We start from the raw sequence: 22,273 nt of genomic DNA on the forward strand, positions 1-22,273 counted from the left end.
TATAGGCAATATAAGGGAGCGTTACCTTGCTATAATTGCTGTAGATAGAGGCCTAATAAAATATTAATTATACTAAATAAGTATCTATTTTAATATAGCGAGTAAGTACTAATAAAAGGCGCTTATAGAGAGGGCGGGCAGCCCGCTTAGGTTATCCCCTTATAATACCTCTTAAAGTAATACCCACGGCCACTTTAACGTATTTTTACCTTTTTTTAGGTATAAATCTACGCGTTTTAATTAGCGTAATTAATACGCGCTTTTAACTAAATATATATATATAGTGTATATATATTCTAAAGGCTTATATTACGTATTATACGGGCTATATACTTAGTAAATAGCTTAATAAAGAATCTTTCCTTAAGATGGCTTACCTATGCCAAATTACTAGAGCAGAGCATCTATTTGCAATGCCGTTTATTATACTCTTTTTTTAAGCTATATACTCGTCTTTGCCACAAGCTTAGCGCAGTATTTTAAGCACTTTTTTTAGTTAAATTGTTTAACTAAGGGCTACTGTTACTAAATATAAGGCTCTATAGCTGTTACGGGACACCCCCGTAATACCTTATACACGTCCACCTATTTCCACCGACTTAGCAACCAGAGACCGACTACGAGATAGTAATTTAATAGCAATCTGCGGCAACCTAACGGTAACTTCTTATATTCTACTATATTCCACTAAGTTCTACTAAGTTCTACTAAGTTCTACTAAATCCTACCAAGTTCTACTAGGACTATTACCTAAATCCTATTCTGCTCTATATACGTATTAACTAAGCAACTAAGTCTATAATATACACCCTTTTTTCCTATTTTCCTACCTTCTCTCTTTACGTAACGCCTTAACTTCTTACACAGTTTATATATATAGCTTAATAATATCTACCTTACTATATATTATCGCCGCTTATACTTACTCTGTAATATTATATTACGTTAACTTTATATATTACCTCTAAAATATAGAACGACCCTAAAGCCCCTATAACGGCCGCTAGTATTATATCCGCACTTTAAGAATAACTAGTAGAAATATAGAAGTCTTTTATAGATACCCTTATACAAAACTAAGCTACTTTAAATTAATAATAAGCCGAATAAGAAGTATAATACTAGCGATTAATTAAGAACCTCCAAGAGGAAATCCGTATACTTAAGATACCTATGTTAGGGCCTTAAGACCGAATACTATCTCTAGAGATAAACACGCGGAATGTAAGCCCTAAACCTATAGCAGCTGTCTACCTTAAACTAACTACTATACTAAAACGATCCGAATAACTACTAGATCTCCTAGTATTTACTAATAAATAATAAAAACTCTAATTATTTTTAAGCTAGCTTAAAAATAAACTAACTAGTAATGCTAACCGCTACCTAACTAAAGCTAACCGACTCTATTACGCCTTAAGCCGACTAAGAGAAGAAGCAGCTAACCTTATTAAACTTCTTTAGCCAAACTTAGTATAAAGCCTAGTTGTACTTCTTAAAGCCTTATATAGTAACCTAAACTACTAAGCTACTGCCTAAAGAAAGATAAACTATATAGCTTAAGGAACGAAAGGTTTTCTAGTATACTTCTCCGAATTTAACCGTTATATAAGGGAAACAGGCTGGAACGACTCCGCACTAATCAACAGCCTCGTTAAATCTCTAAGCCCTAAACTAAAAACCTCCCTAATAGGCGTAGACCTACTAGAAGCCCTTAATGCTTACGTAAACGTTATTAATAAATGGTATAATAATATACTACGCCTAACACCAAAGCCCGCCCCCTAATATAATACGGCAACCCTATAAACGTCTACTAAGTCATTATCTTAGCCTAAGCACCCCAACGCCATAGATATTAACACTAGGACCCTAGGATATACCCCACTAGGGTTCTCTAAATAAGAATAACGTATTAAGCTAGGCCTCTACTTTAAATATAGAAGTAACTCCTACCTCTTTAACTACTGCTCCGCCCCTTTTTAAAAAGATCTATAAATAGTTAACGCTAGCAGCCCACCGCCCTAATCCTCTAGCCACCGTCTCTAATCTTTATCTAGCTTTAGCTTAATAATTAGTAAGCACCATTTGCGAGGATAAAGCTTTAACTGACGTTCTATAAGAACCTTACCCTAATTACCTCTAAAAGGAAGGTTCCGGAGCTAAGTCGCTCTCTAAAATAGCTCTGCTATAGGATCTTATTAAACGTATTTAACGTTATAAACTCTAACTCTTAGGACCGTAGCATAACTATTAACTACCGTCTTTGGCAGAATAGTTAATAGGCTAACGCTTAAATCCTAATTAATATAGGAGTTAGCGGCATAGGATTTATTAATAAGATCTTTATATAAGATAATAGTTTTACCCTAACCCCCCTTAACCGGCATATTAATGTATTTAGATTTAATAGTAAGCGCACCGTCTTAAGCCGTATTACCTATATAGTAACCCTAGGACTCTAATACCTAAATTATAAAGAACTGATTAAGCTTTTTATTACTACCCTAGGTTACCTAGTAATCCTTAAACAACCCTAGATAAAACTATATAAGGTAACCATTAATTAAGACAACCTTAAACTTCTATTTACCACCTCCTGTTATAAGCAGAAGTACCTTATTACTCGCTGCTTAGACCTAGAACTAAAATCTAAAAAATTTACCAGAATTTACTAGTCTAAAATTTCTACAACTATCCACCCCGTACCCGAGGAATCCACTAGATTCTACTAGCACAAGAATTCTACCAAATTTTACCGATATAAGAATTCTACCGACATCCACTAAAGATCTGAAAATTCTACTAAACTCTATAAGTTATTACTAAGTACTATACTGCCCTAAATTAAGCAGAAACTTAAGCTTAGTATATAAAACTACTAGAAGGACTAGTATCCTATAATAAAAAGAATACTTAAAAAACCCGAACCTAAATTTAATACTAACTCCGTATCTAATACTAAACCTAAACCTAAATAAGAAACTATAGACGAGCTAAATAAGTTTAGTACCCTAGATATCCGTATAATTGGAGCTACTCTATTAGTATAACTTGCTAAGAAACCTAAACACACGATCTTTGCTGTTACTATAGCTAATATTAAGAAGGCCTTAGCACCGAAGAAGTATACCAACCCCGCTATAAAGGTACTAGTAGAGTACTATAACCGCCTAAAGGCATTCTTATAGAAAGAAGCTAATAAGCTACTGGGATACCGATTATACAACTATAAGATTATACTTAAAGAAGAAAAGCAGCCTAGATTTAGACCCCTATACGGGATATCCTAAAACAAACTCTAAGTGCTATAAAAGTATTTAAATAAGAACCTAAGTAAAGGATTTATTAGAGCAAGCTTATCGCCTATAGCCGCACTAGTAATCTTTATTAAGAAACTCGGCGGCGGTCTATACTTCTATATAGACTACTAAGCTCTTAACGCCGTTACTATTAAGAACTAATATCCGATCCCGTTAATATAGAAGATACTAAACTAACTAAGTAAGGCTCGCTACTATATAAAGCTTAATATTATCTCTATATTTAACCACCTCCGTATAATAAAAGGAGATAAATAGCTTAAAAAACCATTATAGTTTTTCTATCTTTTCTATAAATTTATTTGCTTCTACGACTTATAAGGTATAATAGGCAGGGCAAGGAACATTACTAAAGGGTTTAAAACCCATTTGTAGGTACTAGCCGTAATTAGCTAGAAATAGGGAGACTTTCATAGTTTCTAAGACGGAATTATTTATAGTAAACTCGGCGAATACGAGCTAGTTAATCTAGTTATCTTATAAATATAATATATATATCTAAATATACTATTCCATTATAGCATTTACGCGTTCTATTTAACTATCCGTTTTTAGGTAATATATAGTAAATAATAGTGCTTTAATGCGGAGTTAAGTAGTTAGTTCTTTCTAGAATGCTAAGATAAACTAACTACCTTTATCGGAGATAATTGTTTTAGGGAGTCTGTAGAGTTTTTATATATAGTCTAGAAATAGTTAGGCGATAGTAGGCGTTAATATATTAGGACAGGCGATTAAGTGTCTTATCTTAGATAGTCGGTCTATAACTACTATAATGTTTATATAGCCTTTACTTTTAGGGAGGTTAACAATAAAGTTAATTAAGATATTTTTCTATCTTTGGTCCGGAACAGGTAGTGGTTTTAAAAGACCGTTATATATCTTATATAAGGCTTTAGCTTATTAGTAGGTGTAGTAGCTACAGATATACCTTCGTATTATATTATATATATTTAGCCAGTAATACTCCCGTTAGAGTAGTTCTAGGGTCTTTCCTTAGCCTAAGTAGCCGGCGATAGGTAGATCGTGTATATATTTAAGGAGCTTAAGCTTAAGCTTATTATAATTAGGGATAACTAAACGGTTCTAGTAATATAAGCGGTTTTCGCAAGCTTTATATTTACTTAAAGAAATCTTTTTAGAGCGTCTAACGCTATCTTAAATTAGCTTAAGCGTTTCTTAGATAAACTCGTTATTTAGGTATTTATTAACTATAATCTGTTTAATTAGTTAATTAGTTATTTTAAGGACGTATACCGTAAGGTTTTCGGCAAAAGGGTTAAATAGTTTAGGGCGAAGTAGGGTCTGATTTTAGTAAGAGCGCGCTTCTTCTAAGGCTAGCGCGTTTTGCAAGCATTAGGTTAGGGTATTAGGCTTTTAACCTTAAACGCCTAGGCGGTACGTAATTAAGAATTAAAAGCATAATAGATATTCTAACTAGCGGGCCTAATAATAACTTAGCTGTTTTATAGTTATAAAGTACTATAGGTTCTTATAGTCGCTAAGGACCTTAATTGGAAATCCGGCGCCTTCTAGTTTATGTTGCTATTACTTAAAGTATTTAATAATAGCTAGCAATTCTTTATTATAGATCTTATAATTATATTTAGTAGGGCTTAGTTGTTTTAAGAAGTATACTACGGGGTATAATACTTCTTCTTTATTATATTAAGACAGAATGCCTCTAGTAATATAATTAGATAAGTCGGCTTCTATAACACTTATTTGTTCTAGGCTAAAGTGTTAAAGTATAGGTGCAGTAGTAAACATAACCTTTAGATAAGTAAAGGCCTTCTTATATTCCTTATTAAAGATAAAAGCTTTATCCTTTTAGGTTAGAGCAATAAGGGGTAAAACTAGGGCGGAGAAGTTATTAATAAACCGTTAGTAGAAATTGGTAAATCCTATAAAGGCTCTTATATCCTTAACGTTCTTAGGTTCTTACCAGTTTACAATTACCTTAACTTTCTTTAGGTCTATTTATATGCTATTTATAAAAATAAGGAGTCTAAGGTATAGGACTTCTATTTTATAGAACTTATATTTATTTATATCCAATTATAGACTAGCTCCGTGTAGGGCTTATAGGATAAAGTTAACGTATTTCCGATATTTGGTTAGGTTATTACTATATATTAGGATATCGTTAATATAAGTAGTATAAAAGATATCTAGATAGGGACGTAGGGTATTATTTATATAATATTAAAACGAGCTTAGAGTATTTATGAGGCTAAATAGCGTTATTAAGTATTTAAATAGTCTATACCGAGTACGAAATATAGTACTAATAAGATAACATGGGCTTAATCTATCTATAAATCCGCAGTAAATAAGAAATAAACCCTAGCACCAGCCTACTAAATTAGTAATTTCATCTAGCTAGATATAAAAAATCTAAACACAAAACGACCTACTAAGAAACTTAATTAGAAGAATGCTAGCCCTTATAAGGTTAAAAAGGTTATCTTTTCTTATGCCTACCAACTAAAGCTCCCTAATACGATTAAAATCCACCCTATATTCTATACGTCAGTCCTCCGCCCTACTGCCCCTATATTAAACGCCCTGCCTAGATAGATATAGGACCCTCCCCCACCAATTAAGGTAGATGGTAAGGATAAGTACTTTATTAAAAGAATTAATAATATTAAGTATAATAAACGGAAACGCTAATATATATATCTTATAAAGTAGAGAGGCTATACTAAGCCCTTATAGGAACCCGTTAACTCTATAGGACTTATATAAGCCGTAAAAGACTTTTATAAACTCTACCTAGAACTACTACAGCCCCATCTCGCAGAAGCTTAAATTTAAAGAGGGGGTACTGTTATAGGACACCTCCATGACACCTTATACACGTCTACCTATTTCCACTAACTTAGCAACTAAAGACCGACCATAAGACGGCAATTTAATAGTAATCTGCGGTAACCTAATGGTAACTTGCCATATTCTATTATATTCCACTAAGTTCTACTAAGTTTTACTAAATCCTACTAAGTTCTGCTAGGACTACTACCTAAATCCTATTCTACTTTGTGTATATATTAACTAAGTAACTAAGTTTACGATATATACCCTTTCTTCCTATTTTCCTGCCTTCTCTCCTTACGTAACGTCTTAACTTCTTATACAGTTTATATACATAGCTTAATAATATCTACCTTGTTATATATTATCGCCGCTTGTACTCACTCCGTAATAATAGCTAATCTATACTAGAAAGAAGAATAAGGATCTAATAGAGGCTTTTTTAAGCCAAATTTGGCGACGATAAGCATAATAATTAAGAGGACGTTAAGGATTACGATATATAATATATTATATAATACACAGTATATAAGTATATTAATCCAACTTATACTATATATTTATACCCCTAGTTATTACGCGGGTAGAGTTATAAATATATATCTTAGACTAGCTAGTCTACTCTTACTACTCCGCCTCCACCTTATCTATTATTATTTATTTATTTATTACTTAATATCCGATTTAGATCCCTGTTAGGCCTATATAGATTACGCCTTATATATATAGAGAGAAAACTCTATTTAATAAAATACTATACTCTATCTCTCTACCTCTAGGCCCTACCTATATAGTGCCTACGAATTACTTACAGTCTTCTATATCTTTACTTTTAGTCTTTTTAAGAACTATTACTACTATAATAAGTTTACGGACGCGCTAGTATTTTAAACTTTACCCTTCTACTATAAAGTCCCTAAGGGGCATCTATTATTATCTACTCCTTTATATTTTACCACTATTTCCTTTATGTTCTAAAACTTGTTTAGGAGACTCTAGCTAATAGGCTATTAGGTAACTAGCTAAAGGCCTTTCTATATTAAGAGTATTATATTATAGTCTTCTATACTATAAGTGCCTCTTTATTCTATTTAATCCACGTTATATATATTTAGAACTATTATAGTAATATAAAACGGTTATTACCTAGTGTTTTAGCATCTACTATATTTCCCTCTATTTATAGAGTCTTTAGATTCCCTTGTTCTTTTATATTACAAACCTTATAAGCTATTAGAATACATTCTTTTTTTCTCTTCTTACTAACTGCTTTTTTACTAACCGTTTTCTTACTAACTAATTACGACTAACTAACTAACCGACTACACTGTGATTTCCTATTTAAAGAGCCTGTACCCTCCCACACTATATTATATACTCTATTACTAATACGCTTACACTAATTCATAGGGTTTTACTTTAGCTATCGCGTGCGTCGCTTATAGTTATAGTGTAGCAGTATAGGCTGGTCCTTAATTCGACTCAGCTAGGGTGCCTTAGCACCCCTTTATATATATAAGTCTTTAGCTCTACCTCTTTGCAATAGGCAACCTTATAGGAGACAACCTTAATCTTATCCTTTTCTTCTCCTTCTACTAGTCTTATTAAAACTTATCTCGTTCTATTTCCCTTCTTTAAGTAGGAACTTTTATACCATTACAATAGTAGGCGCCGGTAACTTCAAACTGGGTTTTAATTGTTAAATTACTACTAAGTAGTGCTACTAATATTAAGTAGTAATATCTTAGCTAAGACATTAAGGTTCGCTTAATATATACGCTTACTATACGATTTATACTTAGACGATTTTATTAAATTAAAATATCGCAAGGTAATAAGCTCTATACTACTTAGCCATAGTATAAACCTATAAAAAGTAAGCGAGTAACTAGCAAGATGCTAGTTATAGCTATGCGGAACAATTTATATAGGTAAGGTAACTTCGTTACCTAATAAATATTTTAAAGATCAGCTATTTTTCAGCTTGTTTATTTAACTTCTTTAGGTTAGTACTATTTATTAATATACTAGTAACCTTATTTAGCTCTTATTAATCCTAAGTATATAGACTGTATATTTTTTCTATACTTATAGGAGTATTGGCGTCTTAGGTCTTAGGGGTTATTCTTAAAATTAGTTCCAATCTAGCTAACGTCTCTATAGTAGAGTCGTTTATAGTATTTTTAAAAGCTAATTATTCCTTAACACGGCAGTGTCTAATAGGAAGGTAGTCTATACACGAACACTATTTTTAAAACTACGTGTATATTTACGAAGAATTTAAAATACTATTCTATAATAAAAAACAAGTATTAGCTACCTTATATTAAGTGAATTAACTCTAAAGATTAAGCTTATATTCCAATATGCTATAAATAGAAGGCTTTAAATATGTGAGCACGGGCCGCCTTCTTATTAGACGTAAATTGCCGTATTAAGGGATATGCGTATTTTATCATCATTATATACTAGGATATATTTTTTATTTACAAATCTATTATAATAACATATTTAAAATTTTCAACTTACTATCTTTCTAAAAGATTTATAAAAGATTTAAATGTAAGGTATAAGGTTAATAAGAAGATATATTTATAGGTTTTAAAGAACTATACGACAAATCCTTAAGGAAAGGAGTGTCTTAGTATAAGGCGTAGAAGAGGTTTCCTAGGTTATATAGTTATATATATTTATTTATATACTATTATCTAATAATTAATTCTTTAGTAACTACGCTAAATCTTATATAGCTATTACTAAAGCTAAAGACTTATATCTCTACTTATAATTATAAGCGCTTAAAAATAATATGCTTTAATAATAATATATTAATTACTGCTAGTAATAGCTTACAATTTTTATAGAAATTAATAACTTTAATAACTTTAATATTATATAATACTAGCTAAATTACTACAATAACTAATATAATTTTACTTAATTTACTTTTAGTATTCTTATAGCACTGTCTATATTAGATAAGTGTAAATAACTCTTTAATAGCTATAAGATCCTTTTAAAAGGCTATTACTTTTACTTATAAATAAATGTTATATTAGGTGACGAAGTTACCTCGCCTATATATATTGTTCCGTATAGCCATACCTAGCATCTTGCTAGTTACTTGCTTACCTTTTAGGGTTTATACTATAGCTAGGTAGTGCGGAGCCTATTACCTCACATATTATTAAAGTAAATAAATGTCTTTACTATTAGTGTAGCCCTTTAGTTAAGGGCTTATTTAACAATTTAGAAATAGAAATCATTAAAGGGAAGCCTATACTTCTATTAATATTACTAAAGGAAGCCTTAATAATACAAGTTACTATATATAAGAAAGTTATAAAGAATATTATAAAGTAATGGCAGCAGTGGAGAATACTATAAAGCTAGTAGTAGTAAAGGAGGATACTTTAGTAAAGTTAAGTAAACTAGATTTAGATAATAAGAATAATAGCAACAATAATACATACTGCCTTTAAGGATATTCAGGATATTAAGGATATTAAAAGTAGAAAATAAAGGAGACTTTATATTAGACTTAGTAATCTAGGCTTTAATTAGTAAACTTAATTAAATTTCCTTTTTTACTTAAACACCTACTATTACTAAGACTTACTATATATAGTATATATTTAATCTAGAGCTGCATTGGAGTCCTGGAGCTCCACCAGCTTTTTAGGGTATAGAGTGGATTTGGTGGTCGAATCACACTCCCCTCCAATCGAACAAGGTCACTACGTGCAACGCGTCACAGTGTATATTATCTAGAGTTCCTTCTTGATCGCCATCTACCTGTATTTATACCTACTGACCTAATTAAGAAGTCAGTATATAGCGACAATAATCAATGCAATCAATTAGAATCAGATAGGGCGATTTTATAAGAACCGAAATCTATAAGCCGATTATGGTTACGTTGATTGCATGCAACCCTAGGCGCAGGACACAAGCGTAGGGCGCGATCTGAACCGCATTAATATACAGCTAGGAAACTGTTGCTAAGGCTGCCAAAGTCAGAGCCGGCGATACCATTTGGTTTATGCTTGGATTGGCCACTTAGTCGTCTTTATATCAAGACACGGATAACGTGGAACCGAAAAAGGAATTTTTACACGGTGGGAAACTAGCATATTCACTGCGCACGCTTGTAGAGATAGTGGCCACAAAGATAATTGATTTTAAGACGTTATCAACCTGCGTGATTTTGTTGGTTGCAGCCCTGCAGCAGCTAAGTGTTCAGCAATAGGCAAATTTTCTGGAAGTCCAAGTGTATTTTTATTTTCCTAGGTTGACGAAGGATGGTTATGTTGAAACCGGTGAAGGAAACCAAGATTTGTACGCTATTTGCGAAGCTGTTCTGATGCAATGAGCCTTAAGAAGTGTCCGCCATAATTAATGAACAGGAGGAGGCGGCGGAAGGTAAAAGTATAACTTAGGTTTATTTCCTAGCAATTTTTGTTTGGCTTTCAAAGCCGCCAGAAAACTTTCCGCGCATAGTCCACTATCAGCGAACCTAGGTCCTATAAAGGCGCTAATAGATCTAGAGGCAACTTGAATTTCATGGCTTGATACATTCATGTCTCAGTCATCCAACCCAGGGCAGTCCTCCGAAATCGTACTAGTGATCTGGGAATAAGGATATGGATCTGTCCAGATCAAATTGAAACTGTGCCAACGTCAGTCCAGTTTCGACGTACACTGCTCCTACGCCACTTTCATTACAAGACTCATCATATCTACAAACAAATCACAACAGTTTGAACACAATTAACGTACCTATTATCCGGATAATCTGGTGCGTCATCGTCTCCTAACGTCTTTACAATATCGTGCAACGCATCATGCTCCCAACAAATCAGAATATTTCCGCTCCCCTGATATCCATCCACCACATCTTTAACACAGTCCGAGTCATCGCGGTCACAGGTTATATCTACCGTGAGCCCAAGGTCAGACGCAAGCGGCGCCACCGTGTCGTAGGGTCGCTGGCGGCTACCATCTGGAAAAATTAATTCACAACAAATTCGAGATACCCTTCGTGACACTCGCAGCGCTCACGTGCCTAGTCTGATAGAGCGATGTAGACGTAGCACTATACAGGGAAAAACGAAGAACATACCACTCTTGGGAGTCTGCGCCATTATATGGCCAATGCTGTAGGCTGAGCTAGCCCCAAATACAGACCGCAGACACTGGGCGCGCTGTTGGCCTTCCGCGCTTAGTCCATCTCCACTGTCTGGTTTTTCACCATGGCGGATAAGGTAAACGGTTGGCTGCGCCGAAGCGGCGGCTGCAACGAGGGATGCTTAATAAGAGAAAATGCTGAAATTTTATATTGCTCCACGGTAAAGTGCGAGAGTAGGCCATGACAGGTCACAAAGATATACACAGCAATGACAACAACACTAATCAGAACAAGGACGAGAACAGAAACCTGAATCTTGCTGCAGTAGAGATTGAAAGAATTTTTGAATATCTCAGCATTTATATACAAATAATTTAAGTCCGGACTTCGCTTTTTGCTACCAAGAATATCATGCGACTCGTGCAATGTCAATGTCATTTCGATGTTGCGATCTGCACCACATGCCAGCCCCCTCCCGTCTCATTCGCTCATAAATAAAGAGCGTCCAATGCTCCTGCCACTTTCAAATAAGCTTATCCGACGAAGTGTTCTCCTTCCTTTTCGTTCTGGCTTCGTATGCATCTTTACTTGTAGAATTCGCGGCGCGATTGGTTTACCACTCAAAATTCCTTTTTTTGCCAACCGTGAGATTTTAATTGAGGATGAAATGAAAGGGCAGGTCAAAACAGGCTTGATAACAAGCAAGCTGTCAAGCCCGCTTTGACTACTCCGAGCACCTTGCACATCGTCACGGACCTTTAGAAGTACCTTGCACGGGTGCACCTACCATGCACTCTGGCTTGACAGATTGCTGTTACCAAGTCTGCGGTCAAATATAACGTGCCTTGGCGCACCAAATCAGAACAATGCAACCTCCTAAAGAGCAGTGCATTTATCAATATTCAATATTAGTATAAAGCTCTATTGAATATTGAATATTGAATATAATATAGTCTTAGCATGGTGTTTTATTTAAAAGTAGGCTCCGTACGCCTCTAGGCTCTAATAGGGCTTTAAAATAGCTACTCTCTCGCGACCGCTCTCACCACTATCGTCACCTACCATTACCTAATACCACCCCCCCCCCCTCCTTTTTAAAAGGGATTGTCTCTAATCCCTTACCTACTCATGCCTTAGGCCTCAATAAAACCCTTGAAAAACTCCCTAAAAAAAGGAAATAAAATAGTAGAGAAAGAGCGTCTTAATTATATGTAATAAGAGCTATTGAGTATAATATATATACGTTATTGTAATGCATGATAAAAAGGGACTTTAACAGCCGGTTAAAGTTATCTAATCAGTTAGATTTTCCTTACTAAGACTTTCCCTTAAATAATAATAATACTAGTTTTTATTTACCGCTTTTAACTAACCTAATAGCGATTTTCTATCTATAAGGGTATATATATTAGATCCCGCCACAGTTACAATAGATTCGCGAGGACTGCCTATTTTTTAGCTATCTGGCGACATAGACCGGGACATGTTACACTATCCCTAAGATAGAAAAGTAGTGTGTCTAAGAGTTAGCGTCGCTGCCAAGAGGCTAATAACGTAAGCAGTCAGCGAGCTTATAAAGTTGTGACAGTTAGTTAGCTATAAGACTGCAGCTAGCTAGCAGCTCGCTACCTTAGTGGTAAGATTTAGTAGTAAGTTAAAGCTTTTGGTAGAAGTTGAGGATATTTAAATCTTTAACTAAGATTATACGCTAAGCAATAAGAAACCTATAGGAATCTCTTACTTAACTATAGTAAATAAAGCATTTCCCCTAATATCTTTATTACGCGCTATAAACCCGTTCTCCTATGCCACCTATATAAAATATAACATTATATTTTACGCATTAATTAGGTAGTAAAGCTTCTTCCTTTACTTCTTCCTCTACTTCTTTTTTATTAAATCTATAATCTATATATTACTTAACTCTTCTAACACCATGTAGAGTTTATAGATTACCTCCTCCCTTCCCTCCTCTAATTAACAATATATAAGGGATATTATTGCAGTCACCTTAGGTTACCCTTAGGGCAACTCCCAAACACCCCTTAGATAGCTATTAGTTATATACTAGAGGCATATGCCTATAGTATATAGTCTCCATAATCCTAGAGGCTTTACCTCCTTAAGGATTTATCTCCTTTATAATCTATCTATTTCTATAATCGTGCCTTCTAGCCCCCTATTTATAAAAAGTATTAAGTATATAAAATCCGTAGGCATAAGCTATAGGGTTTACTTAAATTAGTCCCCCTTGCTAGTAAGGTATAGCGATATTATATTATAGATTTAACTACAGATCTCCCGCTATTTAAGGATATATAACTAACTACTAGCACTATATTAAGACACAAGGATGCTGCCTGGAAGGCAGTATTAGCGCTACCTTATATACCTTATATACGGTTAAAATAAGTTATAGACTCTAAAGTTAGGGGTCTACTTTTATATATTTATATTACTTAATTTCTACAGATTTAGAATCAAGTCACTTGTTTAGTTCCTATACTGCGAAAGCTTATAGGATAAGTAAAGACGAATATATAATTCGGTCCTCGTACTTATTAATAGGTTTTTAAAGTACGTTTAATACCTTCCTATTAACAAAATAATTAATATATAAGCGCTTAAAAACCTAATTAGGAGGAAATACTTTCTTAAAGTAGACTAGCTATACTTTATTATTACTAATAAAGGTCGTGTCTTTATAAGCTAATACTAGTTAGATCTATGCTTTTACTTAAAGATAGGTCACTATTATAGTACGGCTTTTTATCTTTAGATAGATAAGTAAATAGAATACTAGAACTAGAAACTAGAGTCTTATCCACATATATATTTAAACTATTGGTAAGATAATTAATATAAGCTACTTCTATATGCAGAATATGCTTATAACTTAAAGCAATATATATTGTATTAGTTTATATCTATATAGATTGCCTATAGTGTCCAATTATTAGGATTTAATAGTATACCTAATAATTACTAGCTAAGGCTTATCCTTAGGCTTTGTAGTTAGTGCTCTTATTAATATTCAATATTAGTATAAGGCCGTATTGATATTGAATATTGAATATTGAATATTGAATATAGGCATGGTGTTTTGATTGAAAGTAGGCTCCCCCGGGGTCTAGTAGAGCTTCAAAATAGCTGCTCTCTCGCGACTGCCCTCTTACTGCTATCGTCACCTTCGCGACCCTTGGCGTGGTGTAGTAGATGTCAGCTGCTCTCTAGATTCTGCCAAGGCCTCCGAAGCCTCTTGTACCACATCCGTCGCCATAAGCCTCCCTCTGGCGGTAATATTACTTAGCAGCCAGCTCTTCAAGCACTCCGTGCGTTTAATATTGGTACTCCCTAGGATCGCGGGTAAGCTGCCGCGTAGAAGTAGCTAACTGGCGCCTTTTACGAGGCGACTTTGGGGTAGTGTATTTAGTGTAGAGCCGCTTGATGCGTCGTTGCCGCCAGAGTGGGTAAACCGACTAGAATCAGGTTCAGAAATAGGATAGGATATATCACCGTCCTCAATTACGTTGGTAGATGAAGGAGGTATGGCGTTGATCAAAGGTAGAGTGTCGGGGGGAGGGGGCGTGAGCTCTGGGGGGGTGCAAAAATTGACGACGTTGAGCGCGATGACTTGCAAGATCTAAATTAATATTGGGTAATTTTTACTTTTTATAGGTTTACCTAACAAATTTGAAATGAACACGTATTGTAAGGAAGCCCGAGAGTTATTTACCGATACATTTTACCACCTCAGCTCTAAAAATCTTCAATATTTAATATCTTTCAGTATTGAACACATTGTATTGATACTGATATTGATAAGAGCACTGTTTGTAGTTATTGCTATAAACGAGGCAGTAAAAGTTAGATAGATTAGCTGTTAAAAGTCTTAGCAAAATAAATCCGACTAATTAGATAACTTTAACTGCATAGTCGAAGTTCTATAATATCCATAAATCTTATATAATCTGCGGAATTGAGTAGGCTTATATTAGGGCCTTAGGGCGTTCTTATCCTTATACTCTTTTAGTAACTTATTATTTTAATTATACTAGTATTCTATCTATTTATTTAGGTACTTTAGCGGTATTGGTTAGTTAGGGTAACGGCTATAAAACTCCTAAAGCTTATAGAGACTACCTATAAAGTTTTATATAGGGTACTACGTGGGGTCCGGGTTATATCCTATTGGTAGGGGGGGTACTTGGGCAGTCTCTTTGAGCTCGGCGACGTGTCACGTGACGCACCACACGGGCCATCTTGTAGATATCTTCTCGGGCGATCGAGCCCCTTAGATTCTTCCTTATAGAGTATTATATGTATTACTTCCATCAGCCTGCTCAGCGTCTAACATATCCTTTTTATCTAACACAATACTTTAGCGTTCCTCTCGCAAGTTTCTAGGCTAGTATTTCTTTAATTTCCTATTTACTGTCGCTATTAACTTAAATTAGTAGGAGAGGTTTATTCTTTTATCTAGGTAATAGGTTATTTATAGCTTTCTATAGCTTACCTAGCGAGAAAATAGGGTGGACCTTAATTAAATCTAGGAGCTTTACTTTATATAAATTGCCTATCTTTTTAAGGACCTTATATAGTCCTACTATCTAATAATCTAGCTTATAGCTAGGCCGATCCGTCTTTTAGTTTTTTATTATAACCTAGACCATATTACCTACAGTAAGGTTAGGCTCGCGCCTATACTTATTTATCTACTATTTTATTAATTTCTAAGCCTTATTTAGATTTATATAGGCTACTATCTAAGCTTCTTTTAAGCGCTTAGCGTACTACTAGGCTTTCTTATAAGATAGTTTTTTATATACGGTTTAGGGTCCTTTTAGTCTTTCCTAGTTAAAGCTAATATAGTCTATTTCTAGTTAAATAGGGGCGAATCCAGTAGAGTTATAGAGTATAGTTACTTAGGTACAGCCTAAAAGGGGTAATGGTTTAGCCTAGTTATTGTTAGCGACTTAGTCAATTAAGACATAAGCACGGCAAAAGGGTCGCGCAGGCCTATACGATTGGATTGTCTATAAACGAGAATCTAAAGCTAAAGAAAGGAAAGGAGAAGAAGGGGAGCGCCGCTCGAAGCTATATACGATCTTCGCGTCACNTNACCGCAATATGCGGCAATCTGTNGCAACTTGCCGGTGCGTAGTTCTGCCAAGTTCTGCCAAGTTCTGCCAGTGCCGTAATATTACCCCCCCTCTAAAAAAGCCTGCCCTTAGGCTTTGCCGCTAAAAGTCTTAGTAAGAGAATCTAACCAATTATATAACTTTAACCGCCGGTTAAAGTTCCTAAATATCTTAGCACCTTATATAACTAAGAAATTTCTAGGGCGTTTTTGTCCTTATGTTCTTCTAGTAGCTTATTATCTTTATTATACCAGCATTTTATCCACTTATTTAGGTACTTTAGCGGTCTGGGTTTATTAGGGTAATAGCTATAAAACTCCTAAAGCTTATAGGGGCTACCTATAAAGTTCCATATGGGGTACTAAGTGGGGTCTAGGTTATATCCTTTCCAACTAATATAATACTTTAACGTTCCCTTTATAAGTTTATAGGCTAGTATTTCTTTAATTTCCCATTTATTATTATCGTTAACTTAAATTAGTAGGGGAGGTTTATTCTTTTATCTAGGCAGTAGGTTATTTATAGCTTTCCGTAGCTTATCCGGTAAGAAGATAGGGTAGACTTTAATTAAGTTTAGGAGCTTAACCTTATACGAGTTACCTATTTTATTAAGAATCTTATACAGTCCTACTATTTTATAGTCTAGCTTACGGCTAGGCCGTTCTGTCTTTTAGTTCTTTATTATAACCTAGACTATATCGCCTATAGTAAAGTTAGGCTCGCGCCTATGCTTATTTGCCTACTATTCCATTAATTTTTAAGCCTTTTTTAGGTTTATACGGGCTACTTTTTAGGCTTCTTCTAAGCGCTTAGCGTACTACTAGGCTTCCTTATAAGATAGTTTTTCGCGTATAGTCTAGGGCCCTTTTAGTCTTTCCTAGTTAAAGCTTATATGGGGTAGGTAACCTATTTCTAGTTAAATAGGGGCAAATCCGGTAAAGTCGTGGGGTAGGGTCGCTTAGGCGTAGTTTATTAAGGGCAATAGTTCGGCCTAGTTATCTTAAAAGTAGTTAACGAAAGGCCGGAGTCTCTGGTCCAAGTATTAATTTATAATCTCCGTTTAACCGTCTATCTAGGGGTAATATACCGTAGAAAGCTTTAGCTTAATACTTAGGATCTAGGTAAACTTATTCCAAAAGGCTAATATAAACTACGGCCCGTAGTTGGATATAATAGTGTCTAATAGTCCGTAAATTTAGTAGACGTAGTAGATATACAGTCGGGCTGCCTTTTTAGCATTAATATTTTTATAATAGGGAATTAAGAACGGGCGCTTGCCAAAGCGGTTAACTAGGATTATAACTATATTATATCCATTACGGTCTAGAGGTAGCTTATAAAAGTCTATAGAGATATATTACTAGGGGCGGTTGGGTATTAGAAGGGGTTTTAATAGTCCTAGGGTCTTATCTTATGGAATTATAGACCTATAGCAGTTGTTGTAGTTCCGTATATAGCGGTTAATATCTATAACTATTTCGGGCCAATAGTAGCGGTTGCCAATAATCCTATAGGTCTTATTCTTTCTAGGGTAGGCCGTAGAGACCTAGGTATATACTTTAGCAATAAGCCAAGTCCGTAAGTTTTATTCCTTTACTACTACCAGCCATTCCTAATGCTTAAGTAATCCATTTTTAAGGGACCATAGGCTAGTAACGTTCTTTACCTTTTTACAATACTCCTATAGAGAAGGGGCCGTACGGTTTATCTATAGCAATTTATTAATTAAGTTAAGTCCTAAAGGGTTAATAGGATATATCTCGGCGCCTAAGGAGTCTATACTTAGTTCTGCCTATATCCAAAGGTTAAAGTGCTCTAGTCGTAGTAGCGTCTAGGTCTATAATAAGATCTTTACAGCTATATAGTCACTTAGGTCTTATTTGCGCCTAATAAGAGTATCCACACAGTTTATAGCGCCTAGTCTATATATAATTAAGAAGTTAAACTAAGATAGGATATCCGCCTAGCGTGCCTGCCAGGCTATAAGGGCCTTAGTTATTATAAAGTATTCTANGGCCTTATAATCTAATACTACTTTAATAGGTTTAGGGGTCCCCTCTAGCTATATACACCAGTACTAAAAGCTAGAGATAATAGCTAGCATTTCTTTATTATAGATGTGGTAGTTCAGTTTAGCATCTATTATAGTCTTTAAATAGTATACAATAGGGTGCTATTCTCTGTCTAGTTACTTCTAGGAAAAAATACCGGCTATTACGCCGTTTAAGGCATTAGTTTTTAGCATCAAGGGCCGTTCTAGGTTAAAGTAGGCAAGTAAAGGGGCCGACACTAGCCGTTTTTTAAGCTTATTAAAGGCCTGTATATATAGAGCGTTAAAGTAAAAGGGCTGGTTTTTCCTAGTAAGGCGGTTAAGAGGCTAGGTAATTCTACTATAGTTCTTAATAAAGCGTTAGTAGAAGTTATAGAAACCTAAAAACGATTATACCCCCTTTACAGTCCATAGGGGCGTCCATTAGTCAATTACGGTCGTTTTCTCTGGGTTGGCCTTAATTCCGTTCATACTAATAATAAAACCTAGGTACTTTATACGCTTAACACTAAATTCTAACTTTTTAATATTGGCCTAGAGGCTAGCTTCGCGGAGCCATTATAGGACTTTATAGACGTACTCCTTGTATTCTAGTTCGTTCTTTAAGTAGATTATAATATTATCTAAATAGGCCATATAAAAGTCGTTAAGGTAGTTAAAGAGTACATCGTTTATATACCGCTGGTACGTAGCTAGTCCGTTAGTTAGTCTAAAAAAAAGTACCTTATATTTATACATCCCGTAACGGGTCTAGAATATAATAAGATTCTTAAACCCGGGGTCTATCCTAATTTAGTAAAAGGCCTAGCAGATATTAAGCTTTATAAAAACCTTAGCTCTACTTATTTAGGTAAGAGTCTTATTAAGTAAGGGCAGCGGGTAGCGGTCCTTACGGGTTATATTATTTAGCTTACGGTAGTTAATGCAGAAGCGCAGTCCTCTATTTAGCTTTTTAATAAAGAGAATAGGTAAGTTAAAAGGGGCTTAGCTAGGCTCGATGAAGCCCTTATTTAGGTTATTAATAAGGTACTACTTTATAGCCTATAATTCGGCAATAGACTATAGGTAGAGAGGGCTAAAGCTAAGNNTNCTTCCCTTNTCTTNCTTNATCTNNATCTTATAGTTATANNGTTAGTANGGTANAAGNATATTAGACGCTGCCTTAGAGAATATATCCTTAAATTTCCGGTGTTAATTGGGTAGTTTTTGCTCTACTAGTTCTTTATCCATAAGCCCGCTTTTTTATCCGCTAAGCTTACTTTTTTTTTCCTTAATTATTCGGTTAATTTTGTATAGGCTAGTTATAAAGGTAACGGTATTAGGCTAAACTAGATTCTAGTAGAATCCTACAGCGCTAATATAGCAGATATTAACTAGTGGGAGGTCTATAGGTTTCTTTAGCGTCTATTAGGCCGTGGTTTGCGGTATAGGGTTTATAGTCTTCCTTAGCTTACATTCTATTTTCCGTAAGTTATCCTTCCTATCTATTAGTTTAGTATAGCGTTTAATATCCCTAGCTTTCCTTTATAGCTTTATAGGGTTCTCTATAGGGAACTTAGCTAGGTTATTACTAACTTCCTAGGTCTTTAGTGCGGGTAGCGTAATATAGGTAGTTTAAGGGCGGCGTAGTATACGGATCCGTTGTGGGTTAAGCTATACGTCCTTTTTAAAGGCCTAGTCTCTACGCATAGCATTAGCCTAGTAAATAGTATTAATCTAGGGCCGTATAAGGTTTTCTATTATAATACTAATTTCTTTTATAAAGGGAGGGGTTAGGGGTATAGTTTTAGGCTAAATAAGCCGTCTACTCCGTACTTTAAGCTGTAAGCCTAAGTAGGCTAGCTATTTTCTTCTTAAGATTATATTATGGCTTTCTAAGTCCGTAATAAGAAAGGGGATATTATATTACCTTCGTCTATTAACGCGGAGGTAAATCCGTAAGATAGTTGTAATAGGTGGCCCTATCTGTCCGTTATAACCGTAAATAGAAATTAGTTTAGGCAGTTCTTTAAGGGGTGCATTTAAAAAATCAGCCAGTTTTGCAGCGCACTTTATATTAACTAAGGTAAAGGCATTTACTTCTAAGTTAGCTAAAGCAGAGGTTAAAACTTAATATTTATTACAAAATAAAGTATAAGGGATAGTATAGCTTCTTCTATTAACTAGCCAACCCAGATTAATATATAACATATTAATCCCTTTTAACCCTAGAGAGGAGTCTTCCTTTAGGGTTCCTCTTTTTCTAGCTCCGTACTATCCTCCTAAATTAACAGGACCTCGTTTATCCTTACCTTTATTAGGCAGTTCCTTATAGGGTAGCCTATTTAACCGCATAAAAAGCAAGCTTTTTAATTGCTAAGGGCCTATATATAGGGGTCGCTATATATAGGCCGGGTGTATACTAGGCCTATAGTAGGGGTAGCTGCGCGGCTAGCTACTAGATTAGCTATAGGAGTTGCCAATTATGCCGGGGTACTATAGGCTGTACTTGTAGTACTTATGGCCTAGTTTATAAGGTTTCTAGTTTTTAGCTAGTCGGCGCGTGCCTTAATTTAACAAAGGCCTTAGTTAATAGCTAGGCAATAGTCCGTAAGTTCCTTTAACGTTTATACCGGAGTATAAGCTGGTAATACGGCCCGCTATAGGTCTAGGGTAAGCTTATTAAAGAGGTCTAGTAGTAGGTCTTCCTAGGGGATCTAGGCCTATCTGGCTAGGTATAGAAAGCGGGTTTAAAAGGCCGAAAAGGTCTCCGTTATTTTTATATTTAGGCTTTTATAGCTAAGGCGGGCGTTTTATACTTTAAAAGGGTCTTTATAAATAGAAGACAAGTATTTAATTATTTCTTCTTTAGAGATAAAGGGGTTTGTTAAGTCTTCCGTATATTACGGGCGTAAATACGTCTAGACATCTCCGCTAGTACGGCCAAAAATATAGGCTATTCTGGCTTGGGCGTTAGGGAAGTAGTCTATATTAACTTTAAGCTTATCCTATAATTAAAGCTTCTAATTATTAAATATAGGGTCGGTTCCGTCTATAAGTAGTAGGGGGTCCGTAACCTTTGCTAACCACTTTAGTACTATATAGGCCTTAGTAAATCCACTAAGGCGCTAGGATAGGGCCTAAAGGACTATAGTAAGTCTTTAGTTGTCTAATAATAACTCATTATTAGATATAGGGGTATCTCTAGCTTTAAGCAGCTCTTGCAATTGTTTAATTTCGGTATTAGTAGCCGTAAGCTCCGCCTAGGGGGTTAAAACATTAATTATTTCTTTATCTGAAGTATTTAAGGGTCTTATAGCTGCTTTACCTACTACTATAGTTTGTGGCATAGTAGTAGGGGTGTTAGGTAATTCTAGGTAATTTCTTTAGGGGTTCTAGTCTGTGCGTGTCTTATAGGTCCTTTCCTTAAGGTTCTGTTCTTTTCTTTTAGGTCCTGTCCTTATAGTCCTAGTAATGTCCTTAGGGTCCTATTCTATATTCTCGTAGATATATTTAAGTTCCTTCTTAGAAAGAAAGAGTAGAGTAAGCTTTAGATAATATTAGCGACTTAGTTAATCGAGACATAAGCATGGCAAAAGGGTCGCGCAGGCCTATATGATTGGATTGTCTATAAACGAGAATCTAAAGCTAAAAAAAGGAAAGGAGAAGAAGGGGAGCGCCGCTCGAAGCTATATACGATCTTCGCGTCACGTGACCGCAATATGCGGCAATCTATGGCAACTTGCCGGTGTGTAGTTCTGCCAAGTTCTGCCAAGTTCTGCCAGTGCCGTAACAGTTATCTTAAAAGTAGTTAATAAAGGGCCGGAGCCTCTAG

General features: G+C 35.0%; 1 protein-coding gene across 1 annotated transcript; it reads right to left on the bottom strand.

Moving 5' to 3' along the window:
• Positions 1-10,724: 10,724 nt before the first annotated feature.
• On the bottom strand, positions 10,725-11,706 carry K441DRAFT_687305 (uncharacterized protein; the record flags this gene model as incomplete). The annotated part of the gene is made up of 4 exons (XM_067652084.1): positions 10,725-10,809; positions 10,920-11,142; positions 11,263-11,448; positions 11,655-11,706. 4 exons carry the CDS (start codon positions 11,704-11,706, stop codon positions 10,725-10,727), a joined length of 546 nt encoding a protein of 181 aa, XP_067503905.1.
• Between the last annotated feature and the right edge of the window lie 10,567 nt (positions 11,707-22,273).

Source organism: Cenococcum geophilum, assembly GCF_001692895.1.
Source record: "Cenococcum geophilum 1.58 unplaced genomic scaffold K441scaffold_22, whole genome shotgun sequence".
In the NCBI taxonomy this organism is placed as follows: domain Eukaryota; kingdom Fungi; phylum Ascomycota; class Dothideomycetes; order Gloniales; family Gloniaceae; genus Cenococcum; species Cenococcum geophilum.